The 25,138-nt window shown below is 40.5% G+C and overlaps 1 protein-coding gene across 3 annotated transcripts in view; it reads left to right on the top strand.

Moving 5' to 3' along the window:
- RELN (reelin) overlaps positions 1 to 21,296 on the top strand; it is a 296,590-nt gene extending 275,294 nt beyond the window's left edge. Inside the window, exons 54-65 of one of the 3 annotated variants that reach the window (XM_040544576.1) lie at positions 336 to 511; positions 2,809 to 2,915; positions 3,315 to 3,557; positions 4,090 to 4,265; positions 5,887 to 5,960; positions 6,669 to 6,830; positions 7,176 to 7,333; positions 8,217 to 8,436; positions 9,438 to 9,635; positions 10,068 to 10,166; positions 15,151 to 15,156; positions 20,199 to 21,296. In XM_040544576.1, the coding sequence (XP_040400510.1) occupies positions 336 to 511; positions 2,809 to 2,915; positions 3,315 to 3,557; positions 4,090 to 4,265; positions 5,887 to 5,960; positions 6,669 to 6,830; positions 7,176 to 7,333; positions 8,217 to 8,436; positions 9,438 to 9,635; positions 10,068 to 10,166; positions 15,151 to 15,156; positions 20,199 to 20,295 (1,716 nt within the window). In that variant the 3' untranslated portion in view covers positions 20,296 to 21,296. Of the gene's footprint in view, positions 1 to 335; positions 512 to 2,808; positions 2,916 to 3,314; positions 3,558 to 4,089; positions 4,266 to 5,886; positions 5,961 to 6,668; positions 6,831 to 7,175; positions 7,334 to 8,216; positions 8,437 to 9,437; positions 9,636 to 10,067; positions 10,167 to 15,020; positions 15,157 to 20,198 lie in introns of all 3 variants that reach the window. The other 2 variants (XM_040544575.1, XM_040544577.1) reach the window with 2 other exon arrangements.
- The last annotated feature ends 3,842 nt before the right edge of the window (positions 21,297 to 25,138 follow it).

The following is a 25,138-nucleotide window of genomic DNA, read 5'->3' as shown; positions in this document are numbered from 1 at the left end:
ATTATAAAATAATAATATCTACCATACCTACTGGATATGTGGAGTGGTGTTACATAGTCTTGGGTGACCATAGTTATGAATTAGACCCATTCATTTGCACATGGAAACTCTAATGTACTGGATTACCTCCCAAATATATTAAAATCTAGCCCTAAAATATTTCCATATTTAGCCAATCCAGTTCATCTATGTTCATTAATCCTAGGAAAAAAAAATAATCTTTACAGTGTTTGTGAGTCTTTCAAATACATTTAGAAGATCAGTTCCAGCTCTGGCCATCAGAAAGGCTTACAATCATAATTACTTGTGCTTTATGTTAAACACCTTCATTACAGACTTTCCTGAAAGAGCGCTTTGACAATGAAGAAATTAAACCAGATTTATGGATGTCCTTAGAAGGAGGAAGTACTTGTACTGAGTGTGGGATTCTAGCAGAAGACACAACTCTCTATTTTGGAGGTGCTACCGTGAGACAGGCTGTCACGCAAGATCTGGACCTGCGGGGTGCAAAGTATGTCATGTTACCGTGTCATTTCAATGGGGAACTCTGTTAAATGCTCACAAAGCAGCAGGAAATACAGCTTGTAGCTCAAAGAATTCCTAAGCCACCACAAGCAGAGCGTTATCTCAGGTAGACACTAATTAGATTATGATTTAATTTGCTACAATGTCCAGTGGAGCAAAGGTTTGCATGGCACTCAGGGAGGATGGTCACAGCAGTTCGGAGGTGTTCTTCAGTGCATTTGGGTCCTCCAGTGTCTCACTGGAGGATTTTATGAGGATTTTTGGAGAAGTGAGTGGGAATCATTTAATATTCCAGAATTGCCACGGAAACTTCTTTTCACTGAAAAACAAGTTGGCGGAAAGCATGAGGTTCTCTGAATATATGATAGTTCTTGGTGGATTGGTAACACAAGGAGATATTTACACCCCCAAGCATAGACCCAGAAGACAGGGGTGAGGTAACATAACAGTTGAGATAGCTGTCACTGGTAGCAGAGGTCATAAGGATGTGTTTGGCAGAAATTCTCCCTGATGGGATCTATGAGCCACTGTGGCCAAAGCAAGAGGTGAACAGCATGGAGTCTAGCTTCCCTGAGTCCCCCACATCATCAGAGGTGAAAGGAGTCTAAGGGGAAGTGGTGGCATCCAAGGACAATCTCCACTCAGAATCACCTTCTGGTGCTCTCTGCATCTCACCACTGATTACACCAGAGGCCTGAGAGGTGAGAATACCTCCCTGCAGTGCTTGGTCTTGTCAGCATTTACACACATGACTAGCTTTTCTCAGACAGATTCCCACTAAAAAATGAAAGTTAATGGGAAACAGCATGCTTGAGGAGGTTGTGAAGTTGGAGCTGTGGCTTTTTTCATTTAAAAATGCATATTTCCCAGAGGTATATCTGACGTGGCAATGAGAAGCAGGGGAGTCCTCATGCCTTGCCAGAGCCAGACCTAGAGATGTGGTGAACAGGGGAAGGTGATGCACAGCTAATGGTGTGGGGGAAGCTGCAGTGCTCTTAGCACAGCTAGTAACACCATGCTTGCTGTCAGAAAGGTCTCCATTCCCTACTGTTTTTTGGACTCAGCTACCAACTGTGTCTTGTTTGTCAAGAAACTGATGCTTTTAGTTGAGTTGTAGACCAAGGCCCACCCTACCACAGTGGAAAGGATGGCCCTCCATGCCCCGGTGAAGCAGCAGGTCCCCTTCGCCAGGAGCATCCTAGAGGCAGCAATGCCTGTCCTGCAAAGACGCAAGACACTGCTGTCACCTGTGCACCACTGGCTCCACTCCTGAGGCACTACCATTGTCTCCCACTGAGTTCAGAACATCACCTCTGCTGGTCGGCCTCTCCTGTGGGCCCATACAAGACCTGTTCCATTTGCATGAGGTAGAAAGGGTGACTTAACTGGAGAGCAATGGAATAACATCAGTTTAGACAAGTTAAGGACATCACATAGAAGACTTCAGCATCTTTGTCCCTTGGCTGAATAGCTTTAAAGAATTCTATTTTTCAGCAAAAAATCATCAAATCACATAGCCTTTCAAGTAGGAAGGGGCCTCAGGAGGTCCCTAGCCCAACCTCATTCTCAAAGCAGGGATAACTGTGAATTTAGACCAGGTTGCTCAGGGCTTTGTCCTTCTGAGTCTTGAAAAACTCCAAGGAGAGAGTTGAGTTAACCATCACAGTAATATTTTTTTCCTTTATATGCAGTCAGAACCTCCTTTGTTTCAATGCACAGCCACTGTCTCCTGGTCTCTGCCATGCCCCACAGCAAAGCTCTGCTCTGCCTTCCTAATGACTTCCCTGTAGGCTGCTGTCAGATCCTCCTGAAGTCCTATCTTCTTTAAGCTGACCAAGCCTAGGTCCCTCAGCCTCTCCTCACAAGGCACATGCTATAGCCCAGACAATTTAGGTGGCCTCCAATGACTTTACCTCAGTTTATCAACTTTTTTTATGTCCTTCATTGCTGCCAGGGCACCTTGTTAAATTATGTTTAATCCCCTTTCCACCAGGACTCCCAGGAAGCAATTAACAAAGCTGCTCTTGGCCAGTCAGTCCCAGTCTGTACCACAGCAGGGGGTTAGTCCCTCCCACGGGGAGGACATTGCATTTGTCCTTGTTGAATTTCATGAGGTTCCAGTGGGAATTATAAGGCAATGTTTTTGGAAACCTTTGTTCTACTTGTATATCAGTGTTACTTACTTAAAAATTTTGAGCATTTTCAGCATATCTGCTTACAGAAAGGAAACTTCTTGATCTGTACAGATCTTTAACAGTTGTAAACCTGTACATTTACCCTTAGATTTCTACAATACTGGGGGAGAATTGGGAGTGAAAACAACATGACAACATGCCACAGACCAACCTGCAGAAAGGAGGGAGTGCTGCTAGATTATTCCATTGATGGAGGCAAGTACATCTTGAAGTTTCATCTAAACTACAGCCATATTCAGTATTTAAGCATCATAAATATCTGAGAAGTCATCATAACAATCCAAAATAACAAGATAGGTATTTTTGTCCTTGTAATGTTCTTCCTCCATCTAGAAATTCCATCTATTGCTCAGGAAAAGTTTTCAATAATCCCCCTCCTTGATTTTCAGTGGCTTCTAGCCAATTTGATTGCTTTATACAATTACAAAATTGCTCTTGTAATGAGTACAGTTGCCAACTACCCTTAGAAGTTAAGACTTGCCTATTGGGAGAACATAGCTATTATTTCTGATTTCCTGGTATCTCCCTTAAATCTTTTAGAAGATTCTACCTTATGCTTGTTTTTATTACTAAATCAGCGTCTTTTCATTCTAGGGATAAGCTGGACTTTGCTTCATGAGATGGACTACCAAAAATATATCTCAGTCAGACATGACTACATCCTTCTCCCCGAACGTGCTCTGACCAACACAACCCGCTTGAGGTGGTGGCAGCCTTTCACCATCAGCAATGGGATCGTGGTTTCAGGTCCTGATCGGGCGCAGTGGGCTCTGGATAATATACTGATTGGGGGAGCAGAGATCAACCCCAGTCAGCTGGTAGATACATTTGATGATGGTAAGAGGCTATGACAGCTATTCTATTGTCTACCATGATCTTATTTGAGAAAAGCCCTATGAGCTTGCGAGCATGCTTTTTCTTCTTTTTTAACATTGCAAAGTTTTTGTTTTGTAGACTAGTACTGTTTCTATTCAATTCTTCATGCTACTAATGGGGATGTCTGTATATATATATATGCATATATATATATACACAAGTATATTTAGGTATGTTTGTGTAAATATATGGACATATCTATAAGGAAGGCTTTTTTTTTTCAGTCCAACTCATTTCATTTAAATTCTTGGGTAGGGAAGTTTTATTTAATCATATTTTTAAAAATACTAGTATTTAAACATTTTAATTACCTGTCTGGAGCTGATGTTTATACTATGTCTGCTAGTAGCTTACTTATTGTGTGTCACAACAGCTAGTGTAGATTTAGTGTTTATATCGCTAAAGTACTGTATCTAGTGATTCTGTGGATTCATTACTAAGCCTTGATGTTTCCTGAGACAATACAGTAATTGTATTTAACTCATGTTAATAGAAGGCACCTCTCATGAAGAAAACTGGAGTTTTTACCCTAATGCAGTCAGGACTGCAGGGTTCTGTGGAAATCCATCATTCCATCTCTACTGGCCAAATAAGAAAAAGGACAAAACACACAACATCCTGTCCTCCAGGGAGCTTATTATACAACCAGGATACATGATGCAGTTTAAAGTAAGAAATGTTCTCTCTCTACAAAGTAAATTTTGTAATGAAAAATCATCTAATTTCTCTCCAGAAGTTCTTCTTGTTCCAGCTAGGAAGCACAACTGGATGAATAAATAATGATTTTATATTAAAATTTAAGGAAAATTTTCAAGTGCAGGTAACAGGAACCTGAAAGGTTGCATGAATGTGAGATGTCAAATTCTTCTGACTGTCTATATGCTTTGGGGGTTACTGAGAGAGATTGGCAGTTTAATCCCTTTCTCCAGAAAGTACTGGATCATCAGACAGAGTAAGAATTATTTTCTAAGGTGAGAATGCATGGCATGCAGAATATGCCATTTCCCTCACCTAGTGAATAAGCAGAAAAGGCAAGGTAGATGTGGGCTGGAAAAGAACTGTCATATTGAAAATGCAGGAGTGCTCAGAGTAGAAGTACCCCTTTTGCTTACTTTCGTCATGGGAAGTGATCTAAATAATCAGAGAAACTTTTCTGAATATTTTGCTTTGTTAAAGTGGAATTCTGAATAGACAGAGGCAATAACTAAATACCTTTGTAGTTGCTTCCCAGAAATGGGCCCTTCCCCAATCACTATGCCTTAAATAAACCAGGAACAAACATAAAAGCAAGGTTATAAAAATAGTTGTCTCTTTCCTTGTTTTTTTGTTTGTTTTTTTTTTTTCTTGGTCTTCTCTTTGACAAGACAGCTCCAGATTTTTCCATTTTTGATCAAATTTTCACCTTTTCTCAACATTGTTGCCTATTTTATATTTACTAATATACTCCCTCAAAGCATTGCTTCCCCCACTTACGCAGCATGTCATCTCTAAAGGAATTATATAAAAGAGAAGTCTAACATACTATTTCCTACTGCATGCCAAGACCCCCCAAGCTGCTTATTTTGCCCAGCTTATCATCTTTTTCCTCTGGTTTAAGGGCAACATTTAAGATAACCCATCAACATTGAGTTGTTTGTATTACTGAGCTGTCATTGCGAAGTGTTTTTCTCTGGACTTTCTCCTCCTTTTTCTTCACCAGTCACAGCAAGGATTTTATTTCTAAACTAAGAACTCAGCTGTAGTGCATGGCTACCATTTGGTGCTGAAGTTCTTAAAATTTAGCTTTTGTTACCTATTCAGTACTATATATTGTGTACGGTAATCTTTCTATTCTAACATGGCACAAATATGTTTATTGCTCTAGATATTCAGAATAATTCAGTTGTTAAATTTTATTGACTTGAGTTCACACCCACATTTTTTCATTATGAGTTATAAATTTCATAGGTGATTAATACAAAGCTCAGTATTTCACTTTCTGAAATGTTGAGGAGTTTCCACGTCCTGGTGTCTCGGAAATAATGTTTCTTTAGATATATAATTTCAAATTTAGGAAATTAGTGTCAGGATTCTGTTTGAAAATAACAATGAGGTAAAATTAAGTAAAAGCAGTACCTGGAGTATTGTGTCTTTTGTTTTCCACCCTCTTTTGATAATTATTTTCCAACATATAAGTTGACAAACTTTTTTATACAGCCTGTAAAGAAAAGAAGAAAAGCACCACTTCATCATATATCACATTAAATGTCTACCTGACTTGTTACAGCAGCCAATTTTCTTTATGCTATAGATCGTGGTTGGCTGTGAGGCAACTTCTTGTGGCGACCTCCACTCTGTGATGCTGGAGTACACTAAGGATGCAAGGTAAATGAGAGCAGAATATATAGACTTAAAAAAAAAAATAGTATGAAATTAAAAACCTCAAAATCTTTTATTTATTAAAGCATTCACTTTGATGTTCATCTTGTAACAGGATCTGAACAAATCCTGTTTGCAAGCACTGGGATTTGTGTACATAACTCCCGTAAATTCTCTTTATAATTTATTCCAGACGCTGACAGATTCATGGCATTGAGCTTGCAGTTACAGTCGTGAACATGTTCCTGTTAAAAATGTGCTCACAGAAAGCCACATTCACAGGAAACTGTTGTTTTAGTGGTACAGGACTATACATTTAGGACCAAACTGTAATCAAGTGGAGGTTACTTAATTCTGATTTGGTCTGTAACTGACAGAAAAATTAATAACACTGTTTCCTGTGCTGTATAATATTATATAATATATATATATATATAATATTATAGTATAATATTGCATTATAATTTGTAAAAGTGAAGATATATTCTGTGCTTAAACGTTTGTGGGTAAACATAGGGCATGGAAAGTCTTCCAAGGCTGCACCAGGGTTTCACCTTCTCACCTCTTGTCTATCTGTGGCTACAAAGCATGGAAACTATCAGTAACAATCTATTGGGTTTGTTTAGTAAGACAGGCAATGCCCTGACTTTAGAGATTACCTTTCATTATTCTTCCAGTTGTTCTAAGAACATATTTTTTTGTTGTTTCCTACAGGACAGATTCATGGCAGCTCGTTCAGACACACTGTCTTCCTTCCTCATCTAATAGCATTGGCTGCTCACCATTTCAGTTCCATGAAGCTACCATCTATAACTCTGTCAACAGCTCCATGTGGAAAAGAATAACTATCCAGCTGCCTGATCATGTCTCTTCCAGGTAGGTTACCAAAAGGTCAGCTCACTGTGGGCCTATAAAATGTCAGCTGTCTTGCTGGCCCTGTCAGCTTTGGAACAACTGGTGAATTAAAAATGCTTCTTTATTGCTGGATTTAGATCTGATACATAATTAATTTTTGAGAAAGCTTTTTGTTAATAGAAGTGTCTACTGCCGATAATGTAACAGCCACCCATTCAGGTTTGGTCTGTCTTTCTAGTTATTAGTCACAGCTCTTGCATACAACATTTTTCATTTCATCTGCTACTGGCCTATTTGAACATCACTGTATAGATGTGTTTAATTGCTAGATATCATAACATCGTATTTGGGTTTTGACATTTGCAGTGCAACTCAGTTCAGGTGGATTCAGAAAGGAGAAGAACTAGAGAAACAAAGCTGGGCAATCGACCACGTGTACATTGGGGAAGCATGCCCTAAGCTCTGCAGTGGTCATGGATATTGCACAACTGGAGCCATTTGCATTTGTGATGAAGGATACCAAGGTTTCATTTTTTCAGTTTCTTATACATCTGCTACAGTCTAATCTAGCTCAAAAGTAAACAAAAGATATAGACAGAGTGATATATCCTGTCTACATTTATCACTGGAATGCTTGAGTAACAGACTATAAATTCATAATTTGGCAGGGCTGCAAGTAACAACTACTCCCTTCCTTTACTCTTCCTGGGTTGAATCAGTAGTCTCGGCTGTCTGGCGCTGTATTTATAGCCCATTCAATCTTCATGGAAAGCACGATGTGGCTACCTGCTTACCCAGACATGGCTTTCACCCCTGTATTCCTTCCAATGGTGCAGTCACTCCCAGGGGATGTGTACATGGGATCCAGACATTGGTGACTGGCACCTGCAAGGGATTCAGTTCTGTGCCCTATCACAACAGACCGTTCTGCTCTACTGCTGCAACTCAGATGAGCAGATGTCTAATGGTACCTGAGTGTCCTCAAGAAATTATAAGTGCTCTGTGGGAGTGGAGCCGGAGTGTTTAGAGACTTCCAGAACAGTCTCATAACTTTATGAGATCAGATTCTTCCCCAGTTTTAAAGGCATTTCCCTTCAACCACCAATTTGAGGTTTCCCATGTTGGCACCAGTGTAAAACAGGAGAAACCTTGTTGCAGTATTTGAAGTTACACTGCTGTAAAAATAATAGACTGGCAGCCTTGATTTCATAAAAATGAATATTATACAGCAATGTGTGCACTATTAATCAATCTGCTGAAACATATTCAGCCTGTAGTCACACTGTATACTGGGCCTGTAGTCACCCTGTATACTGTAACTTGAATGTAATTACAATGGACTGTAACTGACTTTTCCCAATTCTTTTGATTTTTGTGTGTTTTATAACTTCATTGTGTCATTTCTAGGTGATGACTGCTCTGTTTTTAGCCATGATCTCCCCAGTTATATTAAAGATAATTTTGAATCTGAAAGAGTCACTGAAATAAACTGGGAAACCATTCAGGGTGGAGTGATAGGGAATGGATGTGGACAGCTGGCACCCTATGCCCATGGAGATTCACTCTATTTTAATGGATGTCAGATACGACAAGCTGTGACTAAGCCTCTGGATCTCACCCGCGCAAGGTAATACTGTGAGCATAAAATGCTCTTTCAGCAGCTCATGAGAAATGAAATTATTCCTATGCATGTGAAGCCATGTGGGCCATGAAGAGGATGGACTAACTTGGCTCTACCATGCAGTCAGATGTGGCTGGCAGATAAACATTAGGGTTGGCAGAACGCTTTGTGACTTTCATTTGGGAGATGGAGAATGAGGAGGAAGCCATGTCAGGTGAAAAGGTCAGATGTTTTCATCATGCCCAACAGAGCACTGCCTAGTAAGCCAGAACTGATGATGAAGCCATTGGCAAAGGGTGGATACCAGACTGTCTGGACCAGTGCCTGATCTGATAAGACAAATCCCATGTTTGTATGTGCCTCCATGGCAGTCATGAGTAAAGATGCTATTAGCAATTATGGACTGATTTTTCTGTTTCAGTTGTCAAATAAAATTATATTCACCTGACAATGAGCAGGAGTATCTTTTTCATCTATTAAGTCTCTATGGCCATGGAAAAACAAATGTGACCAGCCTGTGCTGACCCTTAAGAGAGTGACAGTGACAGGATTGGTTTTGTATTTAGCTGTCTAACAAATGATTAGAAACAGGGTGAATCAGCAACTGGGCCAGATATAAATCAGACACTTCATTTCTTGCCTGAACACCTAGGTAGAATATTAGAAATCTTTTAGACACTTTGTTCAACCTTTATTTGCCCCTTTTTAGCTTTTCATTCACTCATTTGCATATTTATTCTGTTTATGTATCTCAGTTTTGTGAAGAAACATTGTAAAATTGTATCTATTGCCTTCAAATATATTGAAATATGTTATACATAGTAAATTATTAGTTTGAAAGGAGAGCTGTGTTTTAGAGACATGAGAACAGTTTATTTTGCATGTTAAAAGTACTGATTCTTGAGAATCCTGAATTTTTGTAATAACTGCAATAAATCTGGAAGTGCTGTTCTTTGTTTGAATACTTTTTGCATATTGAAAATACCTTTTCTCTCTGTGTTTTACAGCAAAATCATGTTTGTTTTGCAAATTGGAAGCATTTCACAAACAGACAGTTGCAATACCAATCTAAGTGATCCTAACACTGTAGACAAGGCAGTGCTCCTCCAATACAGTGTAAATAATGGAATTACATGGCAAGTAATTGCACAGCATCAGCCAAAGGACTTCATACACGCCCAAAGAGTGTCTTATAATGTTCCCCTGTGAGTACCTAGTCGCATTTCATTACCTCTAAATGCACAAGATAGATTTCTGCTAGGAAAGACTTTATCTTTGCATCACTGCAAGAAAAACAAAAGGTTGGTGGGAAGGTAGGCAAAGAAGGAAGCTTAAGTGGAAGGCTGATATTAAAAATATCTTAGTGTAGACTTAGTGTAGTCTTCAGAAAAACTTTTGGAAAAAAATACCAACAGAATACTTGTTCAGAAGATAAGAGGAAAAAAAAAAGTATTTAATTCGTCCTTCTGTGTGTGCATTTTTCACCATTAAATGTTTTGTGCTTATAGCATGTTGATGTGCTGGGGTGTACAAACAATGCTTTGGCTTTGCTCTCAGTTCATGTTGAGGGTTAGACAGAGAAGTGCAAGACTTTGATAGTCTGGAGCTCTCACAGTCTCTTGTGTTTGTGACGACAGGGAGGCACGAATGAAAGGAGTCTTACTGCGTTGGTGGCAACCCCGTCACAATGGAACAGGTCATGATCAGTGGGCTTTGGACCACGTAGAAGTCGTCCTGTGAGTATCAGCTTCACCTCATCCCACCCCATCTCAGAAAGTACTGAAATACCTCCAGCATGGCACGAGTGTTAAGCTCAGTAAGAATCGTTTTGGCCCAGGGAAACCTTTGAAAATCAGTCTTTGCTAATGCTTTGCCCTGGCAGCAACCAGCAGCAGTTAAGATGGTCATGAAATAAGCAGCACAGCAGGGGTATGTGTTTTGTCTCGTGGAAAAACACAGGAGGGAAAGCGGGGCTTTATCACCACCAAGTATTGGTGTGTTCCTGTAATGCAGCGATGACTGTGAAATATATTGTGCTGGAACATAAGAAAGGATATTTCTGTTCAATGCTGTGCTGCCATATAAAGTTGATTTATGTCCTTTTGAAGATACAAAAGAGTCTGCTGTATTGCTCTTTGCACAGAGTAATGTTGTTGTGCCTCTGAAAAATTTGCATTAGCAACTAATGCCTTATTCATTTCCTTTTTTAGTAAGAAGGATACTGTTCAGAAACAGGGTTCACTATATCAGGTTCCTATGGTCTGAGCTCTATATTCATCCCCTTGTCAAGATTTTACCAAGTAAAGTGTCTACACCCTCTTGATTCTCCCATTATTGAGATGGGTTTCGCTCACAGCTAACCCATTTTTTCCTGTGTTACGTCACAAAGAGATGACCTGCTTTTTCTCTAACAATTTAGTTCCAGTAGAAGTGAAATACTAGTGGCTTCACGGGAGGGAACTCATCGCTGACAGTGGTTGGCAGAGAGAGGCGTGCCTGCTCCATAGATAGGTTCAAACATTCCTTTTATTGAATAATTTAAAAACCAACAATGAAGAAATTAGGCTTGGATAACATCCAGACTGTGTAATTATAAGGTTTCTGTCTTTAAATCTGAATTATCACAGACACTGCAAATAATGTTTTGTAACAATATCAAAGTGGATTATCTGATTGCTAGTTAGCCCTGTTCTTCCTTCCACCAAGCAGCACCAGCTTGCATGGCACTCATATCAACCCCAAGCCAAACTGGTCCCAACACTGAGTAACTGTGCACGCTCTGCTGCTTTTACACACCTTGCTGGGCTCTGCTTCCATAACATTAAGCTTAAAGCTTGAAGGAACAGAGGGATGGATGGGATTCCTGGCTTAGTTCATCAGTGGCTGTACGATGCTGCATCAATAAAGATATGAAAGCATAAACTTGCAGGAAATGTTTAGAAAACCATGGAAATGGGAACGGCTAGCTATAAAATATTCACATTTCTTTCTGCCTTTCAATTAAAAAAAAAAAAAAAGAGAGAGAGAGAGAAAAAAAACAGGTGGGAAAAAAATAGAGCATACTATTATTACCCATCAATCCAAATAGGAATAAGTATAAGTTTTTAAAAAGGGATTCTTAGGCTGAATTCTGAAGAACTTCTTGGACAATGAGATTTGCCAAGTTGTAGTCTAAACAGACAAGCCAAGTGGTAACAATTCAATCACAAGATCCATTTTATACTAGAATGGAAAAAGCAATAGAAATGCTACAGCAAGCAATCACACCTTGCCTAGGGAAGGAACCAGATGGGCAAGCAATGCCTCCTTCTTTCTCTTCTTCTTTGTACATAGATGCTCCCTCAGGAGGCCTGGGTTTTCCTTCAGCTCTGCCACTTCACACTTTACCCCTCAGCACTTCAACTTCTTCACCTGTAAAACGATGAAGATGCTGTGTCATTGCCATGGAGTACTTCCAGGCATGCAGAAGGGAGCCTGGATCAGTGTCTGTTAGCACTAACCCTAGGCCATCCTGCACACACCAGGGCCACCAAGGTGTTAAGCTGCACTATGAATACTAGGGATCGGACTTACATTTAATTCTTAATATTCTTGCATTTTCCAATGACCAGTGTGGGCTTTAATCTCTGAACTTCCCGGGATTTTCAGTGGTTGAAAGACAAAGAAGGTGGGCAAGGAAGAAGAACCATCTTAGAAAGGCCAGTGTGTAACTGCAGAGAGGCTCAGCACCCCATAGCAGACAGGGGCAGCCTGAGCTCCCAGACCACACTGCCTGTCTGCCTGCCTCTCCCTGCAGCAGTGTAAGGGCCCTTCAGATGCCTGAAGGTACCTAAAATACTAAGAAAAGGTCCTGTGAGTAGGAGCAATGTGTCAGCAATCCTGTACTTTCTGGACATGTTTTTCTTCATTGTCTGCTCTTTTCTTTCACCCACTGTAAATTTTCTTTCACCTACTGTAAATCCCCATACAATTTAAACTGAGGAAAAAAAAAAAAAGGGGGGGGGGTTAGAAATGAAGGTGCTGGAAGTGTCAGGCACAGAAAGCCTGCCTGCCCCTGGGGCAAGTAAACCAACTCACCGGGTTAGCTCTTTCATAAGAGGCAAGGAGGCACTGTCCCTTGGGTGCTCATCCACCCATGTTCCCAGAGAAAGAGCAGAGAGTCACGGCCTGAAATAAAATCATTCAGTAGGATGATGTAATTACCACTTTCCATTCATTTTATAGGGAGTCAGTAGGTTTCTGACTTGGCTTATTCTTCCCAAAGCAGAGACACCTTAGGAAACCTCTGTGACTCTCAGGTTGGAAATGATCCCTGCTGGCTTTCTGACCTTGCCTCAGAAAGCCATGACTCCAGCCATCCCTGGCTCCAGGAGCTGTTGATGGTCTGTGTCTAACACAGTCAGCACTCTGTGCTCTTATAACCCTGCCACTCTTTCACCTGAAAGAGACTCCAGCTAATGATCACAGACATATGCCCCCCCCTCCCCCCGGCTACCATCCCCATTATCCTCTCTGGCCCTGTTAAAAGCCTGCTCACAGACGTCCTAGATTTTCACACTTTTTCCTGCTCTGTGTACCCACGTCACTTCAGCAGGCAAGCCTCTAACCTGTGTGGCGTTATAACAAGGAGCCAACCTATACCAGGAGGTGTGGTTCTGGGTGCAGAGAAATTCCTGGTTTTCCATACATCTCATCCTGTCAGCCCACAGGGTAGGGGAGGAAACACAAACATTTTATTGAATCCTCTAGGTGCTACCTGTTGGCTTGGCTGTCTGCAGACCCAGAGGTGGGCAGAGCTGCACACCCAGGTGCTCTGCCAGCCTCTCCTCAGCCCAAGGACAAGTCAGCAGTGCTCTCCTTGAGCAGAATATGGGCCAGAGCAGGAAGGCAAGCAAGGAAAGCACATGCCTGCAGGGAGAGCTGGTCTGCAGGGGTGTAGCACAGCTAAAGCTTTTCATGATTTTATTTCCCCACCCAATGTGGGGAATGTCTCTGCTACCCATTACATTCCTCCCCAGAGACTGTCCACCCCAGGGAAAATATGTGAATACCTGTTTTCATGGTTCAACTCTTCTTAGCAATCCAAGGACTTGAAATTAATTCTGTCATGAGCCCAGCTGCTGAGTCATAGCACAGATAAAGCCTACAGTGATACAGAGCCAAGGTCACAACACTGTTCAGTCTAATTGACATAGTCAAGGGACATCATCCTCTTACCAGCAGACATGTTTTCAGGATGCAATTTCTTTGTTTCCCTTTTTGCTGGAGGAAAAAATTAACCTACAGATAATCTGTGCATGCAAAATACATGATGGTAATAAGAAAGGCCAGGCGGGTGCTTTTGTATGTTTCTTAGAATTGCCTCTCTTTTTAATGAATTATTTGAATCACTCATTAAAAAGCAGTGTTGTTAACACTGTACTGCAGCTGCAAGTGGTGCTCAGATTGAGCCCCTCTTTCCAGCAGGTGAAACGCAGCACCTGCTTTGAATATGGTATACATTAAATCGGTCTTGCCAACTAACCACTTGCCAACTTCTTTTAACAATGGCTGATGTCTGTCATGTGATGGGGAGAGGACAGTAGTTATCAAGATGTTCGGTCCCTTTAAGGCTAGTGCCTTTTTAGTGCCAAATTTTTTCTCTCAATTTGTAAAGAAAGCTTTGGGCACAACTCTCACATGTTCCATGACTGTGGCTCTTCTTAGGATTAAAAAAATATATATATTTTACCCCAGACTTAAGAAAGAGTGCTTTTTTGAATGCCCCTATATTCCTGCCCTAAGAACAGCCCATGTCCAACTCTGCATTTCATCTGCACATCGTTCCTCCCTCTAAGTAGAGCTCACAGCCTGCTACTCAGATACCACGCACTTTTCTGCATGTGCACCTGGAACTGCCATTTCTTTGTGTATAGAGCAGGCCCTCACTGACCTCCCAAATCTGAATTCTGATAGAAAGTACTGAGAACTAGAGGTCAATGATAAACTGAATACTAATGGTCTGATGTTGCTTTCTTTGCACCCCAAAATTCATAATGTAATCCATGGGAATTTGAGTTGTACCAGGAATGCAAGTTGTATTACCCCCCTTACATTTTATGGTTAATTGTTGAAAAACGGAACAAATCCCTCCATAGTCATCACTCCATGCTCTTCATTGTCAAGATATTCTCACATTTTTGGCACAAATGATTTAGTGAGGAACTTAGGTTGCATTTGGTGAAAAGAATGTTCATCTGTACTTTGCAACATGAAAATACAAATTATATATCCTAGCTCTAGCAAAGAGTTTTTATGTGGAAAAGCATGTTCATCTGCTATATTTTTTTTACTATAAAGCAATGATTTGAAAAATGCATTTAAATTAAAGTCTATACATAGTTATAATAAAGAACAGAAATAGTTCAAACATTAGGTAGTTATCTGAATATTCACAACATTTATGCCAAATTTAATATGACGCAATCTGTGCTTTTATGACATGTTTATTATGTTTCTAAAAAGTGCATGCTGAATTTTATAGAAAATAAAAATATAAGCATTGATTTGAAATATCAGGAAATAATTTGTTCAATTTTTATTTTCAAAAGAGATGAAAAGTCCTATATTGCCTCTAAACCTCATCAGGGTTTTATGACTAATCACAGTGCTGCATGCATTGAAAGGCATTTTCTAACTTGTGTTGTATTTCATTGTTTGCTGTCATTGGTTTTACACTAGAATAAGGTAAGTACTTTCCCTGAATCAGTATCAAATACATGTTGCTGCTACAGCTACAGTACTTTCACAAAGTTTTGTCAGTGACAGGTCGGTGGAAAATCCGTTGTACTCTCAGAGATGTGCCAGGGAGCTTTTTAGGGCCCTGGTCCTGCAGCTCTGCCCCGGGGAGTATCAGGGGAAGTTAAGCTTAGCTGAACATGTTCATCACTCTTGTACTACAGCATTAACTTCACTAAGGCTGCAGCCAGAAGCATTTTTCCTTCTCCTTCAGTGCAATAAGGCCTGCGAATGGAAGGCACCCAGGGCACTGCTTGGGCAATCTCTTAGCTCTACATGGGAATTCCAACTTTTTTCTGTAATTAATGACCACAGAGCTGAAGCCACAGCCAGGTAGAATATGTCAGTGAATATGTACGATGGCATAGACATGCATGCCTCTTGGATGCACAGCAAGAGCTTGCCAGGTAGTTCTTGTTTCTTGTAACTATACTGGTTTGTGCTGCCCCAATTAGATACTGCTAGTCAACACTGTGACTGAGCTGTGGGTTCAGCTGTGGGCATCTCACTGTAGCCAAAGAATGTTTGTCATTAATATAAGCCATGAGGACTTCAGTCAGAGCACATCGCTTTTCTCATAACCCCCCTACAAAGCATTTGTAATTCAGCCACAAAATTTACCCAAAGCCTAATCCTGAGAAGCATGCCTTTGCTGTTTTCTAAGGCTTTGTTCATGTTTGGTTTGGTTATCTAAATATTTTTATTTCTATTTGGTTCCTAATTTTCCCATCAATCAGAAATAAAAACATGAAAATAAGTGACATTAGATATCTTGCTTTTTTTTACTGCATATTTTTATTCTATTTGATTATGTTCTATTTTCACCAATTTTAAATTACAGATTTTACTTCAAACTATGCTTTTGGAAATATACAATAGTCAGAACAGTCTACTAAAGACCCAGATGGTCTACTTAAGAGTGACTTCTTCTCATAAATTGCGTTATTGTACATACTTACCGAGTATGCCCTAAACAGAATTTTGTTTTTCTATATCAACTGCGTCTTGTTTTCATCTAATCAGTATAACTCCAGTGACTCCACTCGAAAGTTGCTTAGGGTTTCCTATGTAAACTGGAGCAGTATTATCTTCTATTTATTTTTTACCATTAATGTACCCAAAACTGTAGAATAGATTATGCAGTAATTGCTCCTAGTATTTGCTTTTGTTGCTGTTTGCTTCATCAGCAATACACAGATAATTATTTTGGATCTGCTCTTTGCATCTGATGGTTCAGTGAATGCACAGAAAAGGAAGAGGGCTCAGTGCACTGACAGACCATTACGGACTTGCAAAGCAGCCTCCGAGTTGCCACTGATAGCCAAGCAACATTTCCCCTCCACACCCTCCATTATGGAAGGGGAGCTTATTCCTAATACAGCTTGATGCTGCCTTGCATATTTTGGGTGCTCGAAACAAGAAAATAACAGCAATGTATGTCAAAGCCTTTATCAGTCTGTAACAATACAAATGAAGTTTATTAATAATAATATTGAAAACATTCTTAAATCCACCACATGCAAAAAAATGCATAATTCTGCCACAAAATTTATTACATAATTCTTATTGTGATCTTACAAAGCATTATTGGTCTCTACTATCCAGTGCTTTTCTCCTACCAATATATAACATTAATTCAGAGAAATAAATATAGACTTATTCTCATTTTGTGAATATCAGACTATACATGATAAACAATACAAGGCAATACAGTACTGTACTTTATACGATATATCAATTTACCTATAACAAGAGTGAAAAACATGCCTTTGTCTATAGTAGGCATGAAGTTTTTATGTGGCATCTAACCCAGTAGCTGGGAAGCCTACCTCAGACTTCAGTGAGAACAAGTTTGAACAAAATCAGTACATGTAAAATAAACATTTAGTTCTTGGCAATTTACATTGCTCTGATTTTTCACAGACTGCAGTGTTCAGTGTAAGACAAGGAATACACATGTTTTCTTTGTTTGTAATATCTTGAACATCTTCTAAAATAACAAAACAGACTGAATATACATTAAAAAAACTAGTAAATCACTTCTGTATTTTAGGTAACCCTTTCTTTGTTCCTTTTATTTTTTATTTCATTTCCTTTTTTTTTTTTTTTTTCTGTTTGTTCATTGTTTTAAACATCATTACCATAACATTATGGTAAGGCCAAATACAAAATGGAAGTGAAATACAGGCTAGGCGTACCTAGCAGCATCCAAACCAGTGACAACCTCTGCTGAGCTGCTGCTGAACATGAGCAGAGCAAAGGCAGCAGGACCCTGGGACCAAGGACTGCAGCTCAGCGTGCCCTGGCTGTCTAAGTCTTGACTAAGCTGACGATCTCACAGCCAAGCTCAATCCAAAATTTAACCAGGTCCAGAAACAGCAAATATTTCAGCCAAACACGTTGCCAGGCTCCACTTGGTTCCATGTACCCAGAGCAAGGCCACTTGGGGTTGATTTGAGGAAGTTTTTGCTTCTCAGGCAACGGCTCCAGCAACTGGGGATTACAGAGAAGGGAAGACTAAAATCTCCTTCAAGTCCCATGATCAATGGTAGCCACTTTCCGCAGAGAGCTCAGGGCTGCAGTTTTCCTCCTCCCTTCCTTAGTGAGACGTTCACCACCACACTGAGGGAGATGCTCCACAGAGTATGTGATCAGAATCAAGACTGGTCTTTAATGCTTCTTTGCACTTGAGCTACCAAGTGGCATTAAAACCATACAAACTCACCACCGGCAGTCTCTCACACACACACACACACAAAAAATATTAATTAGCACAGAACTTTTCAATTAAAAAAGTCATGTGAAAGTCAAGGTTAAGTCAAACTAAGCGCCAAACACTCTAGAGCACTGATTTACCGTGAGAGTGCAGAAAGTTGTGCCGAACACATTCATTGTCACCAGGAGCTGGATTTTGTCTCATTCTTGTGTGTACATTCCAGTGGCAAAAAAAGAGGAAGGTTTGTTTTTCTGTAAAATTGGGTAAAGAAATTTCCAAGCTAGTTGGGAAGCAACTTGGAATTTCTTGAGGGTTTATGGTCTAGATTTTGACACAACTGCTTTTATTCAATGTAGTTAATCACGATCTAGATTAGCTGTTGAAAATGGTGTAATTTTGTTATATGCATTTTTTAGATGAAGTTATCATACAAAAGCCAAAGCTATCTTTGCCTCTGGAGGATCATAGTTATTTTGCAAAGCATGCAATTATTTCTTTTTCCTAGGGGTCATATTCACTAAAAACAAGCTTATGCACTCACAGGGAAAACTCACAAATGACGACCTACCTTGCACCCACAAATGGGAGATTTGTTGACTGCAGTATCTGCTGCAGGCCTTTATTTCATGTATCACCTTTAAAATCTGATGGACTCCTTGGTTTGGAGGCTTCTGGTAACATTCAGTCCCTTGGATTGAGATGTTTAGGCCTGGCATCCTTCTCCCACTGCAAGGTGAAATGAGGAAGCACAGGCTTCTAAGGGGGTTGGGAGGACTGGGAAAGAGAATCAGAAATTAGCCTGAGACTGCACAGATTCACTGAGACTTCACTGTTCTTTCCCCTGGAAGCCAAAAGAAAATTTGACCGCATAGTTACCAATGCTTTTTTTTTTGTGTGGCTGAAGCTCCTTTAGTCTGTTGGAGTTGTCCTTGGTGTCTGCATGGTTAATGCTGTGCCCCATTCCCCGAGACAAACCGCATCCTCTGGCTGCATATGTCTTGTGTGCATGTTTTCCACAGGGAGAAAGGGGTGACTCTCAGGTGACTCTGTAACTTTGCCTGGCCGCAGCATGAAACTATTTTGTTTTTAAAAGTAGTTACCTGATGGAAAGGTCTTTCCCATACCCTGGGCCTGCAGTGTGCCACAGCGGCTGTCTCTTACAGCACCACCTCAGCTGCTCGATATGGCCAAGCACACTGTGAGCACTAGGTCTGGGAGGAGGCATCCTGTGTAAGGACTACAGAAAGCACAAAACTTTTCATTCTCATATAACCCCGAATGCAGTTTGACGATAGGTTTACATAGACCTGTAGTTTTATATATGCCCTGAGGGTACAGATATCTATGTAAAGGGACCAGGAAGAGCCGCAGCCAGATGAAGCCCTGCGGCTGTTCAGCAGTCCTGTACCACAGCTCTGTATGCAGAGCTCTGTGTTCCTGCACGTGCAGGTCTCTCCAAGTTATACACATGTCTGTATGTGCACGAGGATGCACCACAAATGTTCCAGCTGCATTTCCAAAGCTGCTGACATTTGTAAACTGAATCCAGCCCTCGGGAGCTGGATTTCAGGTGCCCAAGTCCCAGGCAGCATTGTCCACTGCTGCCACCTCATGGTTCCTTCTTCCCTCAACAAAAGTAAAAACCTGAAGGAGGTGGGATGGGTCTTTTTCCTCCACGTGGGTCTGAACAAGAGTCCCTCCTTCAGTCAGGACGCAGTCGGGCTGTCTCTTGCCAGGTCTCCTCCCGGATGCAATGATGCTTTCTTCCCAGATCTTTCTTTAATTTTGGATGGGGAGTGTAGGAGAGGGAAATGTTAACTCTACGTAGAAGTGTTATACTTCATTTCCTCTATAGTAAAAGTAGAAGATAATGATGAGGAGTAAAGCTTTTCCTCTGTTCTCAAGATAAAGCAGTTAATGTTCTGAGAGGGAAGGTGACTGGCCACAGTGGAGAAATGCCCCGCATTGAGAGGGTACGAAGTGCATATAGCTTAAGTGAATCTGGCCCTAGGCATCACAGGCTTTAATTAGCTGAAAGCTCTTAACCTTTCCGTAAGATAATGAACTGTAAATAAAAGCAAAGTGGGACAGATTCTCAATTGCCTTCTTCCTTGTTGTACAACGGGTCTGCTTTACACTGCTTTACATGGCTTGAAAGGCTATGCAAGGAATAAGAAGAATCTGTCCCACTAGCTCACTGCTCCAGAAGAAGTTTAAATACCTATAAAAAACTAATGTTCTTCTCTTCCTCCCCCAACCCCTTCGATTTTAACAGCACTCGCAAACAAAATTACATGATGAATTTTTCACGGCAACATGGGCTCAGGCATTTCTACAACAGAAGACGAAGGTCACTTAGACGATATCCATGAAGAAACGAGAAATTTATTTTTTCCTCCCAACATGTGATGTGTTGCTTTCCATTCTTTAAATCTAGCACTGCATCTGATTTCAGGACTTTTCTGCAACTGGCTTGATGAATAACTGAAAGCCTTTCTCAAGGCAGAGTGTACACCACTTTTTCGCACTGTGAACTAATGAGAAGTGACTTATTTTCTCATAGGTAAATGTTTTAATGTTGATGTGTCTGTGAAAATTGTGATCTGTTGTAATATCAGTTTACAGTGGCAGTATTGGAAGTAAGCAACTAATTCTGTTTAACGGGAAAAAAAAAAGTTTAAGCACAAAGACTTTTCAGATTTTATGTTTAAAAAACGTACATACTAAGTACAGAATTTAACATTCTTTGTCACATAGGTATTTAAGTGCACTGTATTTCAGCTCTGTGTCATTTTATATGATTAAGTTATCATTGTTTGTCCTCTTTGTATTCTCTTCTACAACATGACACATTGGCACTGTATTTACTTGTTTTGTTGTTGTAATATTTTTGCTGCTGATTTTTGGGCTATTTACCTTATGACAAAATGTATTAAAAAAAAAAATCAAAGTACCTAATCAAGAAGATAATTGCAAAAGTAGTTGTAAAGGCGTTGGTATCTTTCAGTCTTATTCTTTGATATGTCTGTTGGCTAGCATTGTTTTGTGGATAAAGAAAAAGAATGCTTGACATTAAACTTCTTTCTATGGAGCAGTTGTGGATGAAGCCCCAAACAAAAGTCCCCATTTCCTTGTCTAAATGTAGTCAGTTCTCTGCAACTGATTTACTTACAGTAACTGCCATTTGGTGTCTGTAGTAATGAAGTGATTTGTAAACAGTGAACGTTTCATTGTGTTCTCTTTGGTGTTTGTTTCTCTTGCGGGTCATGTTTGTATCTTCTGATAAAGTTGTATCTACACCAGCAACGTTATAATGCCCCTATAGCCCTGAACTGTCTATTATCATAAATAAAATGCTTCACTTTATGGTGAACCAAGCTAAAGATCCATGCTTCAATAAAAACGTCAACAAACGACTCTGATGTTAGACTTTTCAAGCCACCTGGGCTTTACAAGAAATCATAAACCAAGTTATTTTACTAAATACCTAGATTCTAATGCAAGCACTGACTTTCATTTTTCTTGGATACTTAGCACATCACACCTACCAGCACTTCGAAAATAGCAGTGTCTGCAAACACAAACCAAGAGATCTTCCCAGGCCGATCCATTGGCACGGCGTGGTTGTTGGAACAGGTCGTAGTGCAAGGAATGAAACGGGACCATGGACCAGTGCGCACTCCCACTTTTCTTTACCTGCAAACCCAACACAGAGGTGTTACGCACCTACAGCATCAGTGTACACCTCACTGCTTGGCCAGTGCGTAACCTCTCAGGATGGAATATTTCACAAGTCAAAGTCTGAGGACAGATAGCGGTGCCAGTGCGTAACCTCTCAGGATGGAATATTTCACAAGTCAAAGTCTGAGGACAGATAGCGGTGCAAATCGGTGTTTCCAAGCTCTGAGGACTACCATGCAGCACAAAAGGAGCCTGCTTCAAAACAGACAGAAGTTGCTAATTGTTCACACAGTACTAGATAGCTGATCCATTGCAGGCCTTGCTAAAGGATGTTGCACATGTGAAATGTTTTCCTCGATGCAAGAGGAGACTGAACAAGTCCTTGGAAGAAAAATCCATCATGGGTTAGTGAATAGAGAAACCACAACATGTTCAGGAAATCCTCTGAACCAGTAATGATCTGGGGACATGGAATGGGCAAGTATTAAAGAGGAGTATCATACACACGTGTTATGCTCTTACATCTTTTATGTTTCTGGCCACTGGTTGTGACACTATAACGGTCTGAACCAGTACAACATTTACTATAAATCCCTGCTCAACCACATAAAATGTCTTTAATTTTTAACTTTTTCAATCAAAGGTATCTGAGCAGTGCAGGAAAAAAAAAAAAAAAAGGCGATTCAGTGACCAACTAGTCAAAACCTTGGCTAGGTCAAAAGTATGTAATACATCTTTGACTGGAAACTTACTGCAAGAGCCCAGCTTCTTGCATGCTTTCAATCCTTGAAACAAGATAAAGGATCAATTCAGAGAAAGAGCAGAAATAAATAAATGATGTTATTAAAGAATATAATATCTTAATGTTTGGGCAAGAGATTTTAAATTATTGCAATAGAAGTATCATCCATTGAACAAACAAAAATGCAAGATATAAACACTCCTGTTTTTAAGATAACTTTATTTGTCCTAATATGAAAATACGTAAGTTACATTTCAATCTAAAATGTTTGCACAGCTAGTGTTTTGCTAGGGAGTTAATTTATATTAAGGACAACAACACAGATGCAATGAGGCAATTAGTCTGACTTCATTTTGCAGATAAGAGACCAGCATAGTCAGAGAAGACACTTTTCACAATTGTATTTATTTCTCTCAAATAGTGTACGTAATCACTGAGGAATCCCTCAAGGCATTTCACAAGAGCTGACTACAAGCTGTGCACAGGCTTTTCTCAAGAAAATTGTCCCTGCTGGTAGATTTCCAAGTGATTTTGTTGTTTGCCCTTTCTAGATTCCAGGAAGTTCTTCCTCAATTTTCTTCCATTCCTATGGCACACAAGGTAGCATGCACATGCAGTGTGTTTACTGTATGCACTGTTGCATTTTTCCTCCCGTATGACTGAAAGCAATGAGTCATCTGACACTAAATAGCAGTGAAATAGCAAGGGTGACACATCACATAGTCAAGGGCAATAAACCAGTGACAGTGCTATAAAATGTACTGACAAGCTTATCTACTGATACGAAACTTTGGCAATCGTAACTATGAATAGTTTTAGTATGCCTTGTGGTCTTTCGCATTTTTCCTATCAGCTCATGGACCCATTATTCAAGTAGAATAAGGAGAAAGTAAGAGAAATGAAATGAAAATAGAGAAAGAGAAAGCTCTTACCTGCTGGTGTTCCTGGAACAATCAAAAACAAAAGTTACCATAATTTTGCCTAAATGATCTCTTGAGCTTGCTTCATTCAAAGATGGCGACATCAGCTTAACCAGAAGAAATGTGCGGAGCACAAGTATTTTGAAAGACTGAATTAGGATTTGAATGAACAGGACAATTTAGAGAAATGGGTAGAAATGAAATAAAAAAGCAAATACAATAAAGGACAATATGTTCTCAAAGAGCAAATGGCCTACCAGCATGCAAACTGGGTAAATATCTGGTGAGGCAGCAAAACTGTAGGAAGAGAATCAACAGTGTAAAATACAATGCAAAATGGCATTTTTAAATATATCAAAAGAAGATATCAATAAAAGAAGTTATCAATTTACAGTAAAACACAGAAAACATACAACTGTCAGTGGTGATAAAGTACACAGCAGTTATCGGCTGTTGAGCTCTTCACTTAAATATAGATGTAAACAAACTGCAGAGATTTCAGAGTATAGCACTAAAAACAAAACCCTTAAGACTATGACCTTCCAAGTAGATAGTTGGTTTGTTTAGTCTAGAAAGGAAAACACTTGGGAAGAGACATGAGAGCAGTTATAAACATGAGTCTGTGTTTTATTCACTTTCTTACCCTTCAGAGCAAATGCCACTGGGTGGACTTGCTGCCCTAGCACCATCTCATTATTTATACATCAGTGGGAAAAGGGGTCTGGGTATTGTCCACGCAGACTATGGCATGAGGTTCCACAAGCCCCATGGCAGGACGCTCAGCAACCACTATGCCAGCTGCCAGCAGCCACGCAAACAAACAGCAGTGTATGACAGAAAAAGCCCTCTCAGTTTAGCTCTGCAGCAGCATGGTCCAGAGCTAGATGTGACTAGATGTTAACTAGATGTGACTCAATGCTGGAGCTCAACAAGGGAGCTGCCTCAAAGAGGAGCTGGTGGGGGAGCCTCAGAACCAAGTTAGACCAGCAAAAGGGCTTGCCTGCCTTAAGCATGGCCCTCTTGAAGGACTGCTACCAGTCTACAGCAGCTGAGACCACACAACCACACGCAGCACGTTGGCTGTGAATCAGTGAATGGAGTACCCACTGTCCACAAGTGGTAGATCTGCTCCTGGAAGAAAGATGGCATCTGGAAGACAGAACTGCCCAGTGTTCTCCTGTTATTGATGGTTTATGACTGTTGCTGTTTTCTTCCCTTGTTCTTCTCAGTTCAGCTGAAAGGACTGATCTGGCAGCAAGCCTAAGGAGGTAGGCCCATGCATGGCTAATTGTCACAGAGCCTGATGGGGAGAGTTTGAGCCGGCACCCGGCAAGGCAGGGCCCAGTAAAAACAGCACTCCTGGGGTGGAGAAGTACTGTACACACTGTACAGGAGGACACGGGTAACTGCTGGGTCAGTAGTTAGAATCTGTATTTCTTTTGAGAGAAAACAAGTTGGCAAAGCTTCTTTAGGAAAAAAAAAAAAAAAAAAAAGAGTACAGGGTTTGTGCTTTTGAGAGCCATATAGGTCAAGGGAGGTCTGTGAAGAAGTTTGTGGCGAAGTTCTTCCAGAGGGCACAGCTGCTTCCCTGACTGCCTCTGGGCCAAAGGCAGTACTGCGGGAGGCACTGGCAGAGCCATGGGGGTAGCAGGGCTGCCACTGCCAGCACCACACACACCACTGATAGCCCTTGGTCCTTCTTTCCCTGCCCACTAACTATCCATACATGGCAGCCTTCTGCTGATACATTGCCCCAAGCGTGCTGGAAACAGCATGTACAAAGCCATTCAGCTGGTTTATATTCGTAACTATGCATAATCCAAATGGCACCCAGCTTAGTTTGTTTAAAATCCAATCCTTCTCAAGGGACAT

Source organism: Cygnus olor, chromosome 1 (genome assembly GCF_009769625.2).
Source record: "Cygnus olor isolate bCygOlo1 chromosome 1, bCygOlo1.pri.v2, whole genome shotgun sequence".
NCBI classification, from domain to species: Eukaryota; Metazoa; Chordata; class Aves; order Anseriformes; family Anatidae; genus Cygnus; species Cygnus olor.
This window is presented reverse-complemented; position numbering and strand designations above follow the sequence as displayed.